This window comes from Drosophila sechellia, chromosome 3L, assembly GCF_004382195.2.
Source record: "Drosophila sechellia strain sech25 chromosome 3L, ASM438219v1, whole genome shotgun sequence".
NCBI classification, from domain to species: Eukaryota; Metazoa; Arthropoda; class Insecta; order Diptera; family Drosophilidae; genus Drosophila; species Drosophila sechellia.
In genome coordinates, this window is record NC_045951.1 from 12,591,131 (window position 1) to 12,612,913 (window position 21,783).

The 21,783-nt window shown below is 39.7% G+C and overlaps 4 protein-coding genes across 4 annotated transcripts; 1 reads left to right on the forward strand and 3 right to left on the reverse strand.

Annotated features, from left to right (window-relative positions):
- Positions 1-21: 21 nt before the first annotated feature.
- On the forward strand, positions 22-1,989 carry LOC6605506. Its single transcript, XM_002030303.2, has 2 exons — positions 22-221; positions 615-1,989. Exons 1-2 carry the CDS (start codon positions 74-76, stop codon positions 1,784-1,786), a joined length of 1,320 nt encoding a protein of 439 aa, XP_002030339.1. The 5' UTR covers positions 22-73; the 3' UTR covers positions 1,787-1,989.
- Positions 1,990-8,560: 6,571 nt separating this feature from the next.
- On the reverse strand, positions 8,561-10,059 carry LOC6605508. Its single transcript, XM_032718553.1, has 2 exons — positions 9,433-10,059; positions 8,561-9,353 (listed from the first exon to the last, which is right to left on the reverse strand). Exons 1-2 carry the CDS (start codon positions 9,893-9,895, stop codon positions 8,701-8,703), a joined length of 1,116 nt encoding a protein of 371 aa, XP_032574444.1. The 5' UTR covers positions 9,896-10,059; the 3' UTR covers positions 8,561-8,700.
- A 158-nt stretch (positions 10,060-10,217) lies between these two features.
- On the reverse strand, positions 10,218-11,610 carry LOC6605509. Its single transcript, XM_002030306.2, has one exon. The coding sequence runs from the start codon at positions 10,975-10,977 to the stop codon at positions 10,348-10,350; it is 630 nt and encodes a 209-aa protein (XP_002030342.1). The 5' UTR covers positions 10,978-11,610; the 3' UTR covers positions 10,218-10,347.
- Positions 11,611-18,597: 6,987 nt separating this feature from the next.
- Positions 18,598-20,135, reverse strand: LOC116801069. Its single transcript, XM_032718552.1, has 2 exons — positions 19,605-20,135; positions 18,598-19,544 (listed from the first exon to the last, which is right to left on the reverse strand). The coding sequence occupies exons 1-2, from the start codon at positions 20,122-20,124 to the stop codon at positions 18,610-18,612; spliced, it is 1,455 nt and encodes a 484-aa protein (XP_032574443.1). The 5' UTR covers positions 20,125-20,135; the 3' UTR covers positions 18,598-18,609.
- Between the last annotated feature and the right edge of the window lie 1,648 nt (positions 20,136-21,783).

Below are 21,783 nucleotides of genomic sequence, written 5' to 3' on the forward strand. Positions count from 1 at the left end.
ACATTTGTTCACCAAACAAATTATTCAGTCGGCGGTTAGATAGCAACTTCACCGGTCGACTTCACCCAACAAAATGATGCTCCAGTTAATCGGCCTGATTTTGGCGGTTTTGATTCTAAGAGAGAGTCTTGCACGTGAAGCGATCGCACCCATTCCAGATGTGGGTCAGATAATCAAAGATCTCGATGCACTGCACATCGATGGAGAAATATTTTATCAAGGTAAGTGGTCGCCTAAAAGTTAATAACCATACGTTTATCCAAAGCAGACTGAGCTTTGTTTGAGTAGTTTGAGTGTAGTGGTCACATTCGGAATGAAATGTACATTTTATTTTTTAAATATTTAACAATATATATGAAAATAAAATTATTATATTACAATTGTTATATACATTTATATATTATAATATTATATTTTAATTTATATATATATATACATATATTATAATACTATATTTAAACATAAATATATGTACTTTTATATATATTATAATATATTACTATTTGTATATATAACAATATTATTGTGTAAAAATATTTAATTTTTATGCCTGCGCCTAAAATTATGCCAAGAATTTTTAGCCACATATTAACACATGTAACTTCCCATTTTAGGTTCTCCCTGCAGAGTGGATGTGCAAAAGGATCTGCCCCGTTCGGATAAAGTGCAGCCGCTGTACCTGCGCCCTGGAACAGATCTCTACTGGCTGCCCAATGCTGATGGATACCTGGAGGTTCAACGCGGCGCCAGCATTGAGCTGCACTGCAGCCATGCCTTCGCGCCCGCAAATGAAGAGTCTTTCGATGCCAAGCTGCGCTCCATTCGGGTGAAGTGCGTGCAGGACACCACCTTCGAGTGGATGGGTGCTAAAATCCAATTCAGCGACTTTGTCTGCAATCACTCCATGCCCTACACCGTGGAGCGATTGGACAGGAGTTGTGGCAGCGACACTCCGAGTCCATCCACCTCGTACTTGTATCGCGTGGGCTATGACACCGGAGATGGCAGATTTGTGGCCACCATGGAGCTGTGCCACGACCCAAATCACCTGCGCACCCACTACGCCCACCATCAACTGACACCGGCGAATGTGCACTTCCAGAAAAAATTGAAACGCCCGAGGTTCAGCACCGCCGGCCATTTCACGGGCTTTGACATGGCCAGAATTTATTCGCACAAGAGCCAGGAGAAACTGATGGTGCCCGGCCTCATTGACGTGAAGAGTGGTCTGTTCCTGGCCCGCGGACATTTGACGGCCAAAGCGGATCTAATCTATGCCAGTCAGCAGAAGAGCAGCTTCAACTACATGAACGTGGCGCCGCAGTGGCAGAGCTTCAATGGTGGTCAGTGGTCCAAGCTGGAGGACTCCACCCGACAATATGTGGCCCGTTCGGGCATCACGGCCACTGTGTATACGGGCATCTATGGCGAAATGAAGGTGGCTGGCAGCAAAGTCCTCCACCTGACCACCAATGCCGATAACATGGGTGTGGTGGCCGTGCCCCAGCTCTTCTATCGCGTCCTCATCGACGAGGGCCATCCGACCCGCGGAATCGCTTTGGTGGGTGTGAATAACCCACATGCCACCCTGGCCCAGATCCACGAGTCCTATATCATCTGCGATCCAGTGGAGGAGCAGGTGCAGTGGCTTAGCTGGCTGCACAAAAGCAACGCCAAGGGTAACCTGAAGAATGGCTATCTGTATGCCTGTTCGGTGGCGAATTTGGCCCGGGCTGTCGGACATTTGCCACGCCCCCTTCTCGAGGTGGATGAGCTGCTCACTTAGATGTGAGACTTTTAAGTGAGTGCAATAAAGACTGAGTGAGTTGTGTGACACAACTGCAGTTTGGTATTAGTGAAAATCACATCACAACACTGCAACGAATGTGCAATCTTTTGAAAACAATTTTGCAGAAATGCATTACTATATAAATATATAAATATTACCTTTGAGCTATTAACAATATATCATTATTATCTGGTAGAAAAGAAAAAAAAAACATAAACATCATAAATCTTACAATTTAAATAAATCTTTAAAGAAAAGTTCTACAGATTTTGTCAACCTAACAAGTTAATTTCCATGACGGAGTCGTCCTTGCCCATTCTTTTGGCAACCATCTGTGCCAGTTTCGTGTGTGTGCTCAGATTATTAACGCTCGTGTGGGCTTCACGCCATCAAAATCAAATGGGACATCGTGTGTGGTCATGTTGGGGCGGGGCCACGCCCACGTTGGGGGCCTCGAATCGGGAAATGCTATACCCTCGTTATGCGATTGCCTTGTTGGCGAGGGCGCAAAATCGCTGGAAGAAATGGGGATATCAAATACGGCTCGGCTGCATTACCTTCATGCCGTTCACAAAACACAATTTGTTCCACAACATTGATTAAATCCTTTTTCTTCTGGGCCACGCAAACACACACACACACACACATATACACATACACGGGAAATACAAACAACGCAACGCACATAAAATGGCTGTCGTGAAGAATTTTCTTAAATTTTCCGCTGGCTTTTTCATGGCATTTCCCGTTGTGGAGCTATGTCCTTGGCATTATCATGAATATTTGCCCCTTCTATTCAGTGCTTTCGATACATTTCCATTTGCTGATTTGAAGCGCACTTTCCACTTTTCCAAGTCCCAGCTCCTTGCCGCTTTTCCGTTTTTCCGATTTTCCGTTTTCCGCTCGCTTAGGTCGGTGTCGGTGTATTCGAAATGGGGCAAGCCGAAATTATGTTTTTATGCTTCCTTGTGCGGTAAGCAATATTTGCTCAAGTATCCCTCACAGACTGTTGGACAGTAATCATCAAATGGGGCACACAGAGTTGGGAAATTTGTGGTTGGGGTTTCAAGAAAACGAGGCGGAAGAATTAATGACAATTATCACATACCATAGGGGTTAGTAAAAAAACTATTTCGTATGGATTTTATATAATTTATTAAATAATGTAATATGACTAAGAGTATAACACAAGTTGGTTTGGCTGCGTTTAGATAGTTCAGCTAAAAATGGAATTATTTAAAAAGTCTTATACAATTTAAACAAATTATCAAACAAGCTTCTTTGACGTAACACGAGTTTGGACAACTTATGCAACAAAAGTTTTAATAATCAGTTGAAAAAAAAAACAACGAAATACGTAAAAAAGTAACCAATTAAAAACTGATTTCTATGCAAATGAATTCTCCCGACAAGAAACAATATAACTTTCAACTTGCCTCACATTCCCTGAAAATTAAATGTTTTTTTTTGTTTGGCTAGCTGAAAGGCACTTGTAGCAATCGTATACCGCTTAAGGACATGAAATGGAGTGCAGTACAAGGTCCGAAGTCCAGACTACTTGCCTTAGTGGCCATAACATTTCCCTTAAAAATTGGTTACAAAAACAAGGAATACAACAAATTGCTTCGTTGTTGTTTGTCTTGTTTCTTTCGCAGACTTGATGAAAGTTTATCTGCTCCATGGAAATTGTGAGGTCAGTGGCCAAAAGGAGCAGCAGCAAGGATACCAGCGACCAACCGAAAAAAGTCAAATAATTGAACGCACTTCGCGCAGATGTTGTCGGGATTCTTTTTTATGGCATTGCTGGCAGAAGGATATGTTGTGTTGTGTGGCCGACAGCGGAAATTATAATTTATATTTGGGTTTTCGCTCGGCCTCTGTGTGTATTTTAATATCGCCACCTCTTGTTTGGAGGCCAGCTCCAGTGGGCCTTCTTTTTTATTTTGATTAAAATGCATATTAAATATTTGGCAAGCAAACAAAAAAATAAAGTACTATAAAACCAACTGAAATGTATCAAATAAAATGATATATAAAAAAACAGTGCAGAATACATAAAAAATATAATATAAATAATTTCCTGCTACCGCCTGAATTTATTTCCCGCTGTGGGTCCTGCTTCCTTCCGTCCTGGCAATAAACTATATACATACGCACCATATTTATTTATGTATACATATAGATTGAGCTACGAGGACCTTACCCGAACTTACAGCAAATCCTTCGCTATGCATGGAGGGGCATATAAAAATAAACAATGTTCGGGTTTATTTACATGTGCGTAAGAGCCAATGGGATTGGGAATGGGAACACAGGACATACAGGACCTACAGGATGCTGTAAACGATTTGATTTATATTGAAAATTGAAGATCATTTGACCGCCCTTGTTTGGAATCGGCGTTTCTTTAATCAAAATACAATTTGCGTTTATGTCAGATTAATTCAAAAATAAATAAATGGTGTTGAATTCTTTCTGATTTATTCCATATTTATTAGATATAAAGCTTCTTGCATTCTTTAAAGTCTATCTTTATATTAAATTGGATTTGGATATCCTCAATTTGAGCAACAATTTCGTTGACTTTGACCAGTTTCCATTTTGGACCGGCATAAAAAGCGAAACAGCAAGCTGAAGTGAATAAAATACGTGCACACAATTCAAATGAAATAAGAGGAAAATATGAAAATTGGAGAATGCAAGGAATATAGAATGAAAAGCGCAGCATGGAAGAGGAAATTCCGTTTCATTTTACTGGAAATTACAGTGGAGAATGTTCACAGCAAGACAAGACGACGTTGACATCCAATATCCTTATTGTTGGCCAGCGGAATTTATGGCTAACAAAGTCGTTAAGTAGGCTAAAGTGTGTGGCTTGCTGTGGATGGGCTCCTCCACTCGGCGACTGCAACTGCAAGTGAGTGGAAAAGGACCAAGTCTGTGTCCTTCGTAACAAGTCATCATCCGCAACTTGAAGCTAATGAGGTCATCAGCGTCTCCCACCCCGCCGGTCACCAAAAACCAACTCCCAGCCGTATTCGCATCCGCATCTACAGCACCGTTGTGGTTGCGAAATTGAATTTTGAGTACTGCTAAAGTGCAACCAGGTAGTCCCTGATTGAGGTGTTTGATTAATGGGACTGGGTCCTGTCCACTCCATAAGCCGAATCCGAAACTTGTTAGCTGGCCTCCCACTAGTAACTGGTCAACCCGTGATCTAATTTCCATTTCCGATTACAAGACCAGAACCTCAGCCAAATTGGAGCAGTACCCTTGGCTTTCCTTATTGAATCCGATTTGAAGTGACACACTTTGTAGGAAACGGAAAGAAGTTTTCATTTAAATTAGCCATAGGACCTTTCTAATTATAATTTTTTCTCTTTTGAAGTTTAAGAAATTTTTCTTTAGAAAAATGCTTTTGTTATTATTAGCAGTACGACAAAAAGAATAATGATTCCTGTGTATAAAAGTCAAACTTAAAGGTTGAGGAATTCAATATTGTAAATATATATTAATTTTTTTAGTGCCACATACATACCTCTACTTTTCCAACACAGGACCCACAATGTTCGAAGGCTTGGAGCTCCCTTCTCTTAATATTCTATTATTCTACTGTTTATGACTTGACTTTAAAGGTTGGTCCACTCGACCGAAAGACGCCAGAGGATCAGGAAGTGGAGCAGGAACCGGAAGGGGATGGGCAAATAAATTGGTTTCTGCCATAAAGGCATAAAACCATTAAATGCCAGCCCACACACAAAGAGGGGTGAGAGGGGGATGACTCCCCAGCCAAGCTCACAGCCTCAATTTGAATATGTGCGAATATTTATGTACACATACATACCTCCATCTAAGAACATATCATAACCCTAACCGTAAAAAGCAACAACAATTTCGTCCTTATTTTCCTGTCGTCGCCAGGTGAGTTCAAAGGGTTTTGCCATTGTCCTCGGAAGTGTGAAGTCCCATGAAAGTAGATGCTTTTGCTCAAAAATTGTGGTTCTAATTACGCAAGGGCAATGGAATAAAAGCGAAACACTATATTTTACTCTTTGTAAATACTATATATTTATGCATATTCTCTTTAAAATGTGCTTTGGAAATGGCCAAAAGAGCAATGTTCAGGTGAAATGATTGCGGGCAATCAAGTGGCACGAAGAAAAGCTTCTAAACTCGGCGTTATATTCTGGCTGTTAAAATATGTATGTACATGCCGCAGAACAATAACTGCTAGCCAAATGGGTTAACACCCAGTTCAGCTTTCGTGTTCGAGGAGCATTCGCTGCTGCGCTTTTTATCATCTTTCTGGCCCGCCCAAAAGGCCCTCCGTCTTGGCCACAATTGGCATGTTGGTGTGCGGTTGCGGGATGCAGTCTAACGTCTACCATCGTCAGCCATGTGGGCCACAAAAATGCGGTAAAAAGATTACCACCAAAAGCGAGCAAGCGTGCTGCAAGACGTCGAAACGAGCAACGAAGAGGTAACAACCGCTTTTGGCTTCGAAACGACTTTGCCATGCAAACCAAATTGTTATCATTCAGTTTCATTGCGGTGCTCTTGCCAGTGGATAACTTTAAGGCTTGAGGGCTCTAGGTAATCTGCATTTGAATCACAGAAATGACGAAGCTCCTCAACTTCACAAAAGGGTATATATTAAATTTTGTGATGGCATCAATGTAAACCTCAAGTAAATCTGGAATTAGACTTTTAGACTTTCAAGCATGAGCACTCAAATGAGTATTTTGTATATAAAGTTTTATTTTGTAGTTATTTACAATCTCAAAAGTTCTTTTGTAAAATGATAAAATAAAGTGACTTGAGTGAAAATGTCAGCTCAATTCTTCGAGTGTACATTATAACCGATTAAATTTCACGAATTATTAAACCTGTTTGCACAACCCAGTTAATAACGGAAAATTAATCAAATATATGTAATTGATTTGTTTGTTGCTGGCAATCGGATTAACCCAAAAATTTGTGCCAATAAAATGCCATTCCATTGATAATTCGTTGGGCACCGAAAGGCATTTTAAAGCCAGCCCCAAATGATTTACACTTTGCAGTTCAATGAACTGGGCACATTTTGATTGGTGGTAGGGGGCACTTTGGGTTTCTGCGTTTCCGCAGTGACAAAATAGGAATAGCATTTGCCCGAGACACTTGAAGTGTAAATTTCATGGCTCAATCAATGATAAATCTCCACGCAACAATGGGTCTATACTGTAGGCCAAGCCACATACATATATAAGCAAACACTATATATAAATCCATATGGGGTGTGTGGGAACGATGCTGTGCCCTCCAATTTTATCGCTTTCGTTACTGGAAATCAATTGAATTGAAGGGCTCACAAAGGAGAATTGGAATGGATACGTTTGTCGGCGCAATCCTGAGGCACGGATATAGGAAGTTAAACCTCCGGTTGTTGGGCCCAACAAACACCCTACAATGTCGGTCATTAGAGCACTTCAAGGAGCACGCATTGTATATATAGGGCCTACAATGTCTGGGATTTCAGCATTCACTTCCTCACTCCGCCAGATTATCGCCTGGCTGACAAATTGCCGGCCAGACAAGGACTTCTGATAGCGCCAAATCCCCACTGGAGCACACTTTAATTCTCAATGAAGTCCTTGTGAAATAAAAAATCCCGAGTCCTCAGTCCTGAATCCTGAAAACCCAGAAACATAAAAGCGAAAATGTATTTCAATCTATTTGGCACAGTCTATAGGTGGCGACTGCTGGCCAGAAAAGATTTATGGCCCGCTCTCGTTAAATGCTCTGTCAGGAGACAGCAAACAAAAAGGGTTTAACTGATGGCAGGGATATGGATATTTTACTGAAAAGGGTGAAAGCAACAGTTGATATATTCGCGCGAATTCGAAATGAATATTTAAAGGCCAGCAGTTTGAGATGTACAATGTATGGATTTTTGATTTAAATATAGAAATCAAAGTTCCCACTAAGATAACTTGCTTCATTGAGAAGTTTCAAGTTCTTGGTAGGATACAAAATTTCTGAGCTTAAGACCTTTTGTAATAATAAGAATTTAACGCGATCGTAGTTTTGCATTCAAAATCTTTAGGCAATCAACTGAAATGTTACACAAAGAAAAATAATTCATTTAAGCGAAACTGAGAACGTGTCATAATCGTATTAAAATAAATAAAAATTATTTAAATAATCTCTCCAATTTCCGACAGATTCTAATTAATTGAAAAAAAGTCAGCGGGTCACGTTGGACTTTAAAATAATCCACATTAGCCAACAGTTCTTTGGGTCAAGTGTTGCCAATATTCCGAACACGAAAACTCACGAAAAAGGTGTATGTGACTGGAATATAAACTCTTATTACGGCAACTGGAAGAACAAATTCAGGCAGAACCACGCCCATTCCCGCCTAAGGGGGGGCAAAAGTATAACGAGCTGCAGTCCCCATCTCCGCTCGCCTCCCCCCCGCCACACTCCACGAGAATGAGACTCTAATGTGACATTTATAAGTGCCGGGCGACGAATGGGCGACGTTGCATGTGCCACACTGACGAGCTACGAGAATTACAAAGTGCATTTTTCATCGTTCTCCCAGAAGGGCGAACAACTTGCTCAACTATTTTTGAGATACTCATATCATATTCTTGCTTTGGCACTTGAGTATGCGAAATTTGCGACATACTTTCAAAGTTCTTTGAGCGGCAAAGTGTTCTAGATCTTGAGAAAATTAGGCTCATATATGTATTATCTTGAATAACGCCAGATTACAACTCATAATAATAGTAATTTTATCGCACTTGGAGTGCACTTTTTAATCTGAAATTCAAAAAGTTCATGCTGTAAGATTAGTTAGTTGCACACTATATAATGTGCAACGTAGTATGTTTTTCTTAAAGTCTATTGAAAATGTATCTATTGATCTATTTTAAGACTAAGACAACTGGTTCAGATTTTCTAAGGCTAATAGCATCATTTAGGGACTTTGTATTGACATTTCCTCCTGCAATTTGCAGAAGCTTTAGATCTTTGCATTTTGCAATGATTGGCAGAAGATTATTGGAAATATCAGTTGGGCAGAATATCGAGAGGCGGAGCTCCTCCAGATTGGCAAGACAACCCAGCATCTCCACACAGTCAGTCGTTGAGTAGAAGCCCTTGAAATGCCTTAAGCTCTGGATACGGACCAACTGGCAGGTCTCCTGCATAGTAAGACTCCCTCCGTCGATGGACAGATGTGTCAACTGAGATTTGGCAGCTAGAGCTGAAAGAAGTGGTTCAAAGGAGCCGCTTCTGCGAATCCCAAAGTAGGATAGTTGCCGCAGCTTCGGTAGCCTAGCCAGCTGCAAGTATTCTGAAGAATTCGCGGGCATGCCAAACTTGAGCACCTCCAAGTTCTTGCAATGCGGCACTATGTAACTCAAATTCTTCTGTATGCAGGCATAGCCCAGATGAAGACTGCGAAGATTGCCACTGGACCGGCAACATTTCACCAGAGTTGCGAGTGAAATTTTTGGGACGAGGATCTGCAGTTCTTCGAGATGGCAAAGTTGGCTAACACGTTCGAAGCTGCTGTCTATATAATTCGAAAATTAGATGTTAGCAAATATGTGTTTTAGAAAATGTTCTGAATTGAAAGGAATATATTTTCTTACCGTCTCTAGCACGAATTTCCAATCGGCTGAGCTTCGGCAAATGTCTGACGGCGGTCAATATCTGATCGAATGGCTTTTGAATCGGTGTAACTAGCATCGATTCCTGCTTGACTACCAAATGCTCTAGCCTTAGCATACCGGCCAAAGTCTGGCAGAGAATTTGAAAACAGTTTTCTGGAGTTTCACATCCATAGCTTCTGTAACATCTAGCCGTATCGAAGTGATCCAGGTCAATGGTCAAGCACTCTACTGCCTCGCGACAAATACAAAATTGTATCAGCTCAAGTCGTGAACTGTCTTTATCGAGGGTATACATGCGGTATTTAGCAGCACACTGATTTATAAAAAGCTGACGAAATCTATGGCATACTTGTGCGAAAATAATGCGATCTTCAGTGGTCAAAAAGTCAAATATATGGTATAGACAGTCGTTGTAGAGCTCTTCTATATTTGCGAGACCCATTACGGAAACAATTGAAAAAACACTGAATACCAATATCCATTCCAATCAATCGCAAGCCCAAGAGGCGTCGAAACTTTGTGTTATGAGTAATATTGTTATTTTCCCTCAGATTAGATACGTTCTAGTCAGCAATTGGTCAGACAACCAGTTTTACCGGGTATACACCTACTGACCTATGCCAATGGAATGGATTGTTTCGCAAAAAAAAGCTTCATCAGCTGATTCAAAGTATGAAGCTTTGTTTTGAGTGGCGCCATCAGGCGGATAGATCAGTTAGCTAGGAAAAGCTGAAATTATCTAGCTAAATTCTATTCTATAATCATTACTTTGTATATTATTCTTTATTTGGATTCCATCACGATCGTATGGTCTGGAACAGGAAATTTTACAATTTATTTTCGGCTGACATACACATAATATGAATTTGACAAGGGGCTATCGTTTCGCGGACTTCAACGTTCGTTGATCCCCAGCTCCAGAGTGATTGGTTTGCTCTTGACTTTTGCGCTTCTTCGTTTTTTTGCCTGAATATCCAAGTTGGTCGTTTTTGAACAGAAGCGAGTCGGTTGAATGCGTAAACAATTGGACTTAGCTGGTTGGACAGCAGAGATCTTCGGTTTGGATGGCAGTAAAAGTTCGCGGCCGGTGATGCGTTTCATGGCTATGTACTGACCGCAAATCTGCGGTAGAAAGATCTCCGATTCGTGGACATTGCATTCCACGAGCACTACGCTGCCATTTGAGATGAGCTTGAGTGAAAACAGTGGACACCGGGAACCTTCCTCCGCAATTCTTCTAAATGGACTGCCTTCGATGGACACCGCCCAGGGGGCCAGACCTGCCGTCGCCGTCGTTATCCGAGTCTGGATCTGTGGGCGCTGGCAGAGCTGACCATTGTCTTGACCCTGGACAGGCTCTTCACAAAATTCGACTTTTGGATTCGACCGACGATCTCGTACGATGTTCCACAGCACAATGTCATTGTTGTATATCTGGGGTACAAAAACCTCCGACTCGTGATGTGGGGCGTCCACGAGGACCAGATTTTGGTCCGAAATCAATCGAATTCGAAAACTTGTCATAGCTTATCAGAAATATAACACACACACATATAAATTTTTTTTTGTTGAGCGAATATTGATAAGTTTCTCTGGGAAACAACTGTAAAATCGCTAAAGCCGAATATCAAAATCAATCACGAACTTGGCTGTTCTTGATAGTCGATTATTTTGAATTTACTAAGATATCTCATATCTCAAATGTGTCACCTCTGATAAGAAGGATTTTGAAAAAAAGTAGAGTGCAGTGCAGTGGCCACGCAAAAACCATTATAAAATTCTTATAATTGAATTTCTTATAACATGCTGCCCTGGCTGAACCCTCACCTTTAGTAACCGGCGTGGCCATGCATCCTCCTGCCCTCTCCCATTTTGTTTTACCGAGCTTTGGTCATAAAATACCAGCAGTGGAGGAGCTCCGGCTGGAACATTTAATAGTTGGGGCCATAAATTCGCAGACTGATACAATTAGGGGAAATGTTTGGGCTATTGGTTCGTGGAACATCGCTGATAGTCAGTTCGAAGTCTTTTTCTTTGTCTTCTATATTTTCATTGGTTACTTTCGGGAAAGTTATCGCAAATTGGTAGCATTAAATTCAGCTGGTTAAAGGAAGAGCATTACCTTTAAGCCACGGATCTGAGATGGTATTTTCAATATATTTACTACTTACCACCTCTGAAGGCTTATCAGTCGTGTTTTTCAGGCGCTCGTTAGCATAACATGTTCTTGATTTTTAGTTACCCCCAAGGATTGATGTAAGTTTGCGCATCACTGGCTTGTCATCGCTAGCCTCCTTGTCCAAAATTGTATGTAATTTAATCAGACGCAGGGCCAAGAAATGAAGTAGGACTAATGTGCGAAAAGATGACAGGCGATGTGTTTGTAGTCCCTGCCGCAGGGCAGGACCTCTAATATTGTATATGTTTTATCCTTCTTTTAGCCGTTTGTGTTGTCTTTGCTGCGCAAATGAGATGAGAACATTTGCATAAGTAAGGAAGTGTGAAAGTGACACTGGGCTGCCTCTGTTTTCTTGAAGGCCGCTTTTGCGCTTTTTGACAAATGACTTCAAGCCTTTTGGGCCATCCAAGGAGCCATGAAAAGGGTTCAAGTAATTTGTTTAGACTCCTGAATATTGAATGCGAATGTGAACCAAGTGCTGGGCCGAATAAAAATGAAATATCTTTTTGGCGAAGCAATAAATGATCTAAAAAGAAAATGCGTTAACCGCCATGTCACAAAATGCTTTATGTCCAAATATGCGTAACACCACCAGATGTACCATAAAAATTGCATAACTCATTTAATATCCGATAAATTGTTAAAATTAATGAAAGTATAGCTAGTATACTTGTAAAATAACATACGTACATATGTTTTATAAATCAGAAAAACTAATCTAGCTGACTTCTTTAACTGGATGTTGTACAGATGGTATGATGGTCATTCGCTTATAATCCGTATGAACGCACATCTGTCTTTCATGTGCGCGATGGAAATCTTCCAAATATGAGCTCAGATTGGCTCATTCGTAGTGCCTGGGCCCGGTTCCATTTCGGTTTTATTGCACCAACTGGCGTGGATGTCCGACCAAGGAAATGGCGACGTGGGAGGTGTGGGCTTAATCCGGAAACTTATTTATGTATGCCTTTCCGGTTGTTTTCTTTGCCCGACGCATTTCTCGCATGTGTAAGTTCGTTTATTGTCGCACAGACAATCGCACAAACAAGAGTGTTTGACTGGATGGCCGGAGGATTGGCGGAGTGAAAGTGTGGGGTTCTGGGTGACTGTGGGTCTGTTCCACACTTATGACACGCCCACGCACACTTTCACTTTACATAAGCTCTATGGCCGGAGGTCCTTAAAGGACCGAAGTCGACGTGTATGTGTGTGCTGTGTTGACAACACTTGATAATTCCTTGCATACACGCACTTTGACTGCAAGACACTATTATCCAATGCCATCCCATACACATGTATCCACAGGATACTCCACTTCCATTGCTGTACGTACTCTGATGCCCCTGGGCATATGGAGCCTTCTCGTCTGCGGCTTTGAATTATTTAAAATTGTTTTCTCACGCCCGCTCTTGCGGGTGGTTAGCTCTGCTATGTACATGTATTCATCGATGGAATTATGCGAAATATAATATTTGTCCTGGTCCATAAAGTTTGATTTACAATACGACTTGTGGGCTGTCGTTTAGCTTTTAATCGTGCTTCGGGTTAAGTAAGCTAAATAATGGCGACTTGGGTCGACCTTGATGTGAATTTCGATTCATATCTGTGGCATTAAAGATTAAAAAAAAAATATAATCCATTTGTTGAAATGTGTAAAACGGATAGATGGATGTTTCCTCGATGTCAACTCATATGATGATTTATATATATCATAGAACTAAAATATCATATTATCGTAGATATAAATTGTATTTCCATAGAGTATACAAAGCTTTTCTTTAACTGAAATAAATCGCTGAAGGGGATTTTGTTTCACAAAATTCGTTTGACTCTGTAACTCTAAAGAAGTTGAGGGGAAATCCTTGCCTTGTGATGTTTTACAACAAGGACATGATATTGAATCGCCGATGGGCTTGGCTCACCTCTATTCTGTTCAGTGCTGCGACCGCGTGCTGTGTTAATTTAATTAACGAGCAACGCAAAGAAATTACTTGCTCCTCGGCGAAAAGTTTAACAGCTGCGGATGGCGGGGTCTTTGACGGAAAAGTTGAGGGAAAAGGAAAATGCCTGGTAGTCAGGCCATAGATCAAAGTACGCCCGCTGAGCCGGGCTTTTCCGCTCATTCTTCCCTGTATTTGTATATGTGTTTCCTATGCGTGTGCCCCGTCAGCAGGTGTGCGAGTGTATGTGTGCGTGTGTGTGTGCTGAGCCTCCTCGGTGTTATATAAAGTAGGTCAGTAGTAGTGCCGAGCCAATAAAAGTTAATGCTGCCAGGTGAGAGCTCGTGTGTGTCCTGGCCTGTTGATATTTTTTAATATTTATAGAATTTTAAAATGCCTGTTAAGTGTAGATATTAAACATTTAAATTCGAAAACCAGTTGTAACCATCTTTCAGCACGCTTTATTTCTCGTCTTTCAACACTGCGCATTACAATGTAAGTTGCATTGATTAATGAAATAAAAACGAGGTCGTATCTGATTTAGCGATTTCCCTAGTCGAGCAGTCACATTATCAGAAATACGCTAGTTATACTATTTTTGGTGATATTGAACCTTGGGAGTTAACACTGCTAAGCCTTATTTCAATAAATGTTAAATCGCTAAGCATATTTGCAGATGATCTGGTTAGTTCATTTAATGACAATTACTATAAAAACAACAGTCATAATAATGCTTTTTAAAAGTTCTACAACCTGATCCGAAGCATTTATTTTTTATTGCAAGATATCGTAGAGGTGGGCCTTACTTAGCTTATCGACCTACTTTATGCTTAAATTAAAATGTGCTTTATCCGTCGAAAACAAAAATCGTAGGGGAAAATTTTTTATTTAAATATTCCCTCCCATTTGAATGAAAACGCCTGCGGGGCTTGAAGCCGAAAAAAGTTAAAAGTAAAAGCATTTTTGGGGGAGGAGTGGCATTCCCAATTATGCGAAACTCCGAACTGTTAATGAAATGTGTCAGAAACAATTTGGCATAATTTTTCACTTAAATCTAAAAAGAATTTATAATTAGAAAAAGCTCTTTAGAATGGGCAGAATAAACGAAATGATGGCACCTGTTGTGCAAGCCCCGATGCCGCAGACTTTCCTCTCATTTTGCAGTGACAGTAAGCAGGACGCAGGACAGACAGGGGCAGACAGGAAAAAAAAGGCAACTGTCGGAGAAGAAAGTACGTCAAGTGTGGCGGAAGTGGGATGCGAGAAGAAGAGCAGGATGGCGGACCGGAAGCGGCCATTGTGTTATGGCGGTGAAAATGCGGGTGGCCACGGAAATTATTGTTTCTATTTCAGATTTCACTGACTGGTTCCCGGTAAAAGTGTTCAATTTAAGCCAGACTCCAGCGCATCATGTTATTCTTTTGAAACAATATCGTTGAATTTAACTCCATTCTGTCAGTGTGTTTTTATGGATTCAGATTTGTGAGTGAAATACAACTTTAATAAATAAAAGCATATTCTCTTTAAAGCAAGCTGCAAGGCAAATGCGTTTAACATAATTAAATTGTTCTACAAGTGTAGAAAATTGATTGCCTTGTTCCTGCCGTTTGAGAACTTAAGAGTGTAATTGCATTGTTTGACAAAGGTCCAAACAAAACCGTGTGACCTTTTCACTGTTTACAGCCTTAACTTCCAAACGCCTTTGGGCAGAAGTCTCAAAGTTTTTGGCAAAATCCCTTGGCTTGTTGACACTTGAACTAGTCTGACATGGTGCACTGCTCTATCAGACTATTTCGTAATTGGATATTTCGAAACTTTTAAAATGCCGTGCGAATATTCGATGACAAGATGCAGAACTTGGTGAAGTGTTTCAATTAAAACTGGCTCAGCTTGTTGACATTTATCGAACACAAAGCCATCAGTGTCGCATCCGGTTGTAACCAGGGGTTTTTGTCAAGCTAAACGCCCATCCACAACCTGTCTGCCCCTTGACATCCTGGGGCCTCCTCAACATGATGGTAGTTCTTAATGTCATTGTTGAAGGGCTCGTAGTTTGCTGGTAGCAGACATCTGAGATATTTTCTAAGGAAGTGCACTTGCCAAAGGACATTTCGCAGCAATAACCAGAAACAGAGCTCTACAATTAATGAGTGACTTTCATCTACTGGCTTTGGATGCGGATGGCTTACAAAATGAGCTTGAAATCGGTCTGAGTTATACCAAAAGTTTTCTTGTTACAAAAAGCTTGCTCTCCCTTTTCACAACTAAATCTGAATTCATTTCAATGACTTTTATTTATCTCATTTGAATGATTTAATGAAACTCTCTAAAAAATAAATTAATTTTAATAAACTCTTTAGCGGCTTTACCTTACTTTGCCATTTTTAATGTTAATTTTTTTGCGGATACTATAACTATTATATTCAATCTATTTATGTAGAACGTTTTTTAACCATATTGCTAACCATTAAAAAAAATGAATGCTTGTGTCTCATTAACTCAATGGCCTTGCATTTAACTTCTGTTTCACAATTAACTGACCTATTTGAAGATGGAAAAAAATTAAATTTAGGCGTGTTTTCAAACCATTAACATTGCGAGGACCGTTGTGACAAATCAAGGTCTGAAATTAATGTGGCAGGCAATATACATAGAAATAAATGATTTGCTTCGGCGAATTTCCCGGGGACCTGAGATTTTGACACGCGTGCAAAGTGATTGCATTTTCTTGCCATCAAAATACACATAAATAATCCAATTAATTGACAACGGTGACACGAGGCAGCCTTTTGGGACCCCGAATAATTGGTTTACGGCTAAAGGACCTCCATTCGCTCAAAGTGGCGGTTTGTAGTTTCAGAAGCTGTTTCCCAGTTTTAGGTGTATTTGATGGACACCTCAAGCCCCCTAGCTAATTGGTTGCGCAGAAAGGTACATAATTGGCAGGGCGGGTATCGGATGGGCCAATTCGACCCGGAGCGAACTGTTTAATTGAATCTGGCCAGAAGGGTTCTTCGTAATAAATGAAGCGCCGCCAGGGAACAGAATATATAATATATAATAATATATAATAAAAAATGCAAAACATCAACAGATTCATTTATTTTTGTTCAGCAAAAAGTTACTTTATTAAATGCTTTAAATGCATACCTTGTAAGCTTGCATTAAAAAGGAAAAAAAAATGGGACAAACTCTCGCCAGTATCGGTCCACATTTTTAACCATATTTTCGCTTTCACCATTTTAAATAATTAACCCAAATAAAGTTCACTTGTCGACTTCAACGGATGAATTGATGCCCAAAGTCAGCGAACCGATAAATACGAGTTAATAATTCCTCGGAATGCATTTTGTAATTAAGTGCACAAATATTTATGCTTGGCTTGAGGGAAGATATTTTTTTGCAATAAATGCATAGTTAGCGCTCCTCATTTGTATAATGCATTTTAAAAAACTTTCAACGTATGCCGTAAATAAATATCACACAATGCATTGACCTACGCAGCCTTGATTAAAATAAATGCGCAACGGTCTTTTTGAGGGCGAGTCGTAAAAGTAGATACATTTGAATGCATTTTATTGGCCATGGCCAAGGCTTAAAATGTTGACCAACCTTTCTGTGCATTTTGCATCAATATATTAATATATTCCAGCACTTTTTTGCCAGTCACTCTTATCGCAGTGTGTGAATGGAAAGCCCGCACTCGAAATGTAAGAATTCATTCCATTGCAATTGCAAATTAGTGTCACTGAAATGTGAAACAATAAAGATTATCCGGCCCGGAGATGGGAGTGCAATATATGAACGGGTTTCGGTTACCAATTTAAATATCAGTTGGCCTGACTTGCTAGCCAAGAACAGCAGAAAATTTTCAGAAAGCAATGAATGTGGCTAAAAAGACTGAAAATAGAACAAATACATACGTGTATTTAATGTCAGACCTAAATTAATCGCAAATGAAAATGCCACAAGCATCTGGTTTTGCCTCAGAATCCGTTGACATTCATTGATTAGGAGTGAACTGGCTGATTGGAGAGTTCTTTGTGTTTTCTGGACCATTGTTTGCATTGCCCTGGGCTCAGAGTCTGGATTGGCTTTCGAACCGAGCCGATTGGCCAAGTTGTGTCTGGAATTGGCTATTTGCATGGCTCTCAACTACTTTGCAGATTTGCTCGCAATGTCTATATATGTGCTGGCATATTTAATTAGCAGCAGTCTCACAAAATTGCCCGACATCTGACAAATTATGGCAATGTGTGGCAACGTCTGTACTTTTGTCCATGTGTCTGTGCGACAGGACTATAGGATGACAGGAATCGGCCACTAATGCACTCGACCTAAATTATTAAACATTCATTGTCTCTTTACAGCGATGCCTCTACGGTGTTTGTGTGTTTTCAACGGGTTTTCAGTGCGTAAATAAAACAGAGGCTGTTCGGTGCTTAGTTTGCACATCGCCAGTCGCATCACACACTGCGTATACGCAATTTGCATTGCATTCGAGAACGTCCCATGCACTTTCAACACCGCAACACACGTACAGCTACACACACACACTCAGAAACAAGTGCCAGCTGTTCTCTATTAAACGTCATTTTAAATTTGTATCTGGCTTAAAAATAGTAATTGCAAAACCTTGCCCTAAATTCTACAAATATTTTAGTATTTTCATTTTCTACTTGCTCATTTCATTTTATTTCAAGTATACTACCCGAAAATCCGACGTCCCTCCCCCAGCGCAACATTCGATTTGCCCAAGTGTCATTATTTAATTATACCTTAAGCCGCAACCCAGCTGACAAAATACCTGCGTCATCAAATTCCGCTCAATTGCATTTCCTGAAAATAAACACCTGTCATTCAGGTGGGCGAATGGAAGTGTGAGGAAGTGCAGCCTATTTGCAAGAACGTTGTACAAATTATTTCCAGCAGCGGAAAGCTTGTTGAGTTTAATCAAAAAGCAAACTTACTTGTTAAGTAAATACTTGTCCTTTCTGGTTTGTCAGTAAAATGTCTGCGTGTGTGTATGTGTTTAATTTATATATTTTCATCGGAATCGTTTAAAAGAGTACTGTAATCTTGGCCAGAATAATTAGAATCAGGCTTAAGGTTCCACAGTTCCACACCGAGCGCCAAAAACCGGTTCAATGTCGATTCCTCATATTTGATCATTTTGTCAGGAACATATATTTTTTTAAGGTTTTTCAGTTTTAAAAACGATTCACAGTTACCCAAACGAAGAATGTCCACCTTCTCTGTAAATATACTTAGGTTTCCCTTAGCATTAAAAATAATTTTTGTGTCTAAATTTGAGACACTGCATTGTTTTCCTAGCAAAGCTGCATAATCATCGGTAACTATTGAAGCCTTATTGAGTGTTCTTAATCGTTTAAGATTTGGGTGTTGTACAAAATGCCTAACGCTCGTAGGATCATAAAATCCGCACTCCAACCCTCGTAGTTCATTTAATTTCGAAATAATCTGTACCATTTCATCATCAATGTCGAAACCTAAACACAATTCCCTTAGTGTAGATTTTTCCTTTTCGTGTAAAGCTTTAAGGAGCTGAAAGATTGGAATGGACCGCGTATAAGTTGAGACTGCTCCAATTTCCTCGGAGTACATGCCCATATCTTCTTCTTCGTGCGATTCAATGTCGATTTCCATATCATTTTCATATTTTTCAGGCAGCAGAATATTCAATTTTTGTAGCCTATTTAAACGCGATAGTCTGACGTAATCATTATCCCTTGCATTATCATCCAGTATAAATTTGAAATTCTTTAAATTGGAGCAGTGGGGAACGATTTGAGCTAGCTTTCCATGGTCGGAAAAGTGACTTTGATTCACTTCCAAGGTACTCAATTTAGGGTTATAAAGGCAAAATTTCTCAAGGTCAGAAATTTCAATAGATGCCGTTAGGATGAGCTTGGAGATATTTCGAAAGCCATGAAGGTTACGTATTTCACGACCTGCAATGTAAAAATTATGTAATAGAAAAATATATGCGTGTAGACAAGGATTCCATTTACCTGGTATATTAAGAATTAACTCAATTGGTTTGCTGTTACGTTTGAATTGCAATATCTTTAAAATTTCATCAGCGAAACTCGAGTGCTCCTTGTAAAAGAAGTCATCAAGATTATTCAGTTTAAGTCTTCGAAGACTGGGATTTGATACGACACTAGTTATGATGTTCACCAAATGTTTTCTTCCTTCCTCTGTTTCTGCATTTAGAGTTTTATACATCGCGTCAAGGCTTATGGTTATATTTCTGCGCGGAGCTACATACAACTTATGTATCGCCAAACGTGCGTAGAAATATTTATCCCAGTCCCTAACGATTCGTGAAAATTTAAAGCTTGCGGTAGCGAAATTAAGGATATCAGCGTATTTGATGATGTCCTCAGTTTCATCGCCATGCTGTGTTTCGCAGTTTTTCTTCAGAATGTCGAGTATGCGAAAGAAAGCAAAATGATTTATGTCTGTTATTTGGGTTTTCATTTTATGGCAGAAAACTTTATATATATCTCTACATATATATGTGTACATATATATTAAAGTACATATATATACTTTAATATATATACATATATATACTTTAATATATATATATAAAAGTAATGTTCGCTAAGAAACGCCCGGTACGGTCTCGATTTGAAGGTATACTGCTTTTTAGCTATGAGACGATTTTATTGTGACGGCAATAATACCTTACCCTATACTTTCGAGGTGGCTTAGGCTACCTAATGTTATTATAACTTTTGTCTAAATTTATTTCACTGATTTTGATTTGGAATATAATTTTAGTTGCGAAAGCTATAACTATGACTTATTTTACTTTGAAGACTATTGCTAATGATCACACAACATACAGGGTGTTTACATTTCGAGCATTGGTTATTACTTTTTACTTGTTATTATCGCGTTAATAGAACATTAAATAATCTTTATGGTACATGCATATGTATACATATATGTAAACAATGATAGTGATGGCAGCGTGATAGCACAAGTGGCAGCACTGCAGGAAACTATCGATAGGATCAGGAGAGCAGTTGGCTGGAATGATCGAAGAAGAAGTTGCAGATCGTGAAGATATAGGGAAGTCGTCACCAAGAAGTCAAGTAGAAAAAGTAGCAAAAGAGAAGTTGAAAAGAACGCGCATAAGTCAAGAGTTGTGGGAAAGCGAATAAGTCGGTCGGCTTTTCAGCAGTCGGACAGTCGTTTGCCGTAGAAGTAGTGTTGCTGAAGTTCAGTCGGTTAAATATTACACATTTGTAAATACTCTTAAACTTGACTTTGATATAATAAATAAATATATATATACATATTATTATATATATATATTAATATTACATATATGAGATAAGATATGATATGTATGTATGTATAAGGAAATTTTGTTTTAATGACTTGTTTTTCCTTAGTGCCGCCATACTTGTTTAACGAGAAGGTTGTTGTCCAGGAATAATTAAGGCATAAGCCGATAGCTTGTAAATAATTAAGCGGTATGATATCGATACACACAGAAGAGAAGAAAGAAGACTTTGAAAAGAAGCGCACGCGAAGTTTGTAAAAGCTCTAGTTAATTTAGTGTAGTTTCACAATGTTACTCTCTTAGCCAACACACAATAAACACTCCACCACTCGAAAAGCCAGCCATCTTTGCATTTTACACTGGCTCTTAAGGTTGTAATTAATTGATCAGATAGTTTGATAAGCCAAGACAATTGGATGGGGTGTATGTATATAGTGCTAGTTATGTTAATGTGACAACGGACATCATTATTTAAAAGTTGAGGGCATCGCATGGATTTATGATCTTCGCCACGCCCTGTGAATGAAAACTTAAAGCGCAGTTAAAGTTTGTTTAAAGTAGTTGCCGCGGCCAAGTGAAACTGGCAGCTGCACTTAATTTGCAGTCAGCTCATTTGTTTTGCCAACCACCTACCCACCCATCCACCCCAAAAACCTCATGATACTCCTTACGTCTCTATCCCATGGTATGCGGTTAAAAAAGGGAAGAAACTTTAGAAGCCGTTACTTCTGGTTCGTCCTTCCACCGCTCGGAAAATTCGCCCGTAGCGTTGTTGTTGCGGGTGCGTGTAATCTACTCAAAGCAAATAAATTTTTAATGCTGACTAATGTAGAAAATGTGAGCAGAAATTTACCTGGAAAACTATAAGAGACCGTGGCATCAACTTCCGC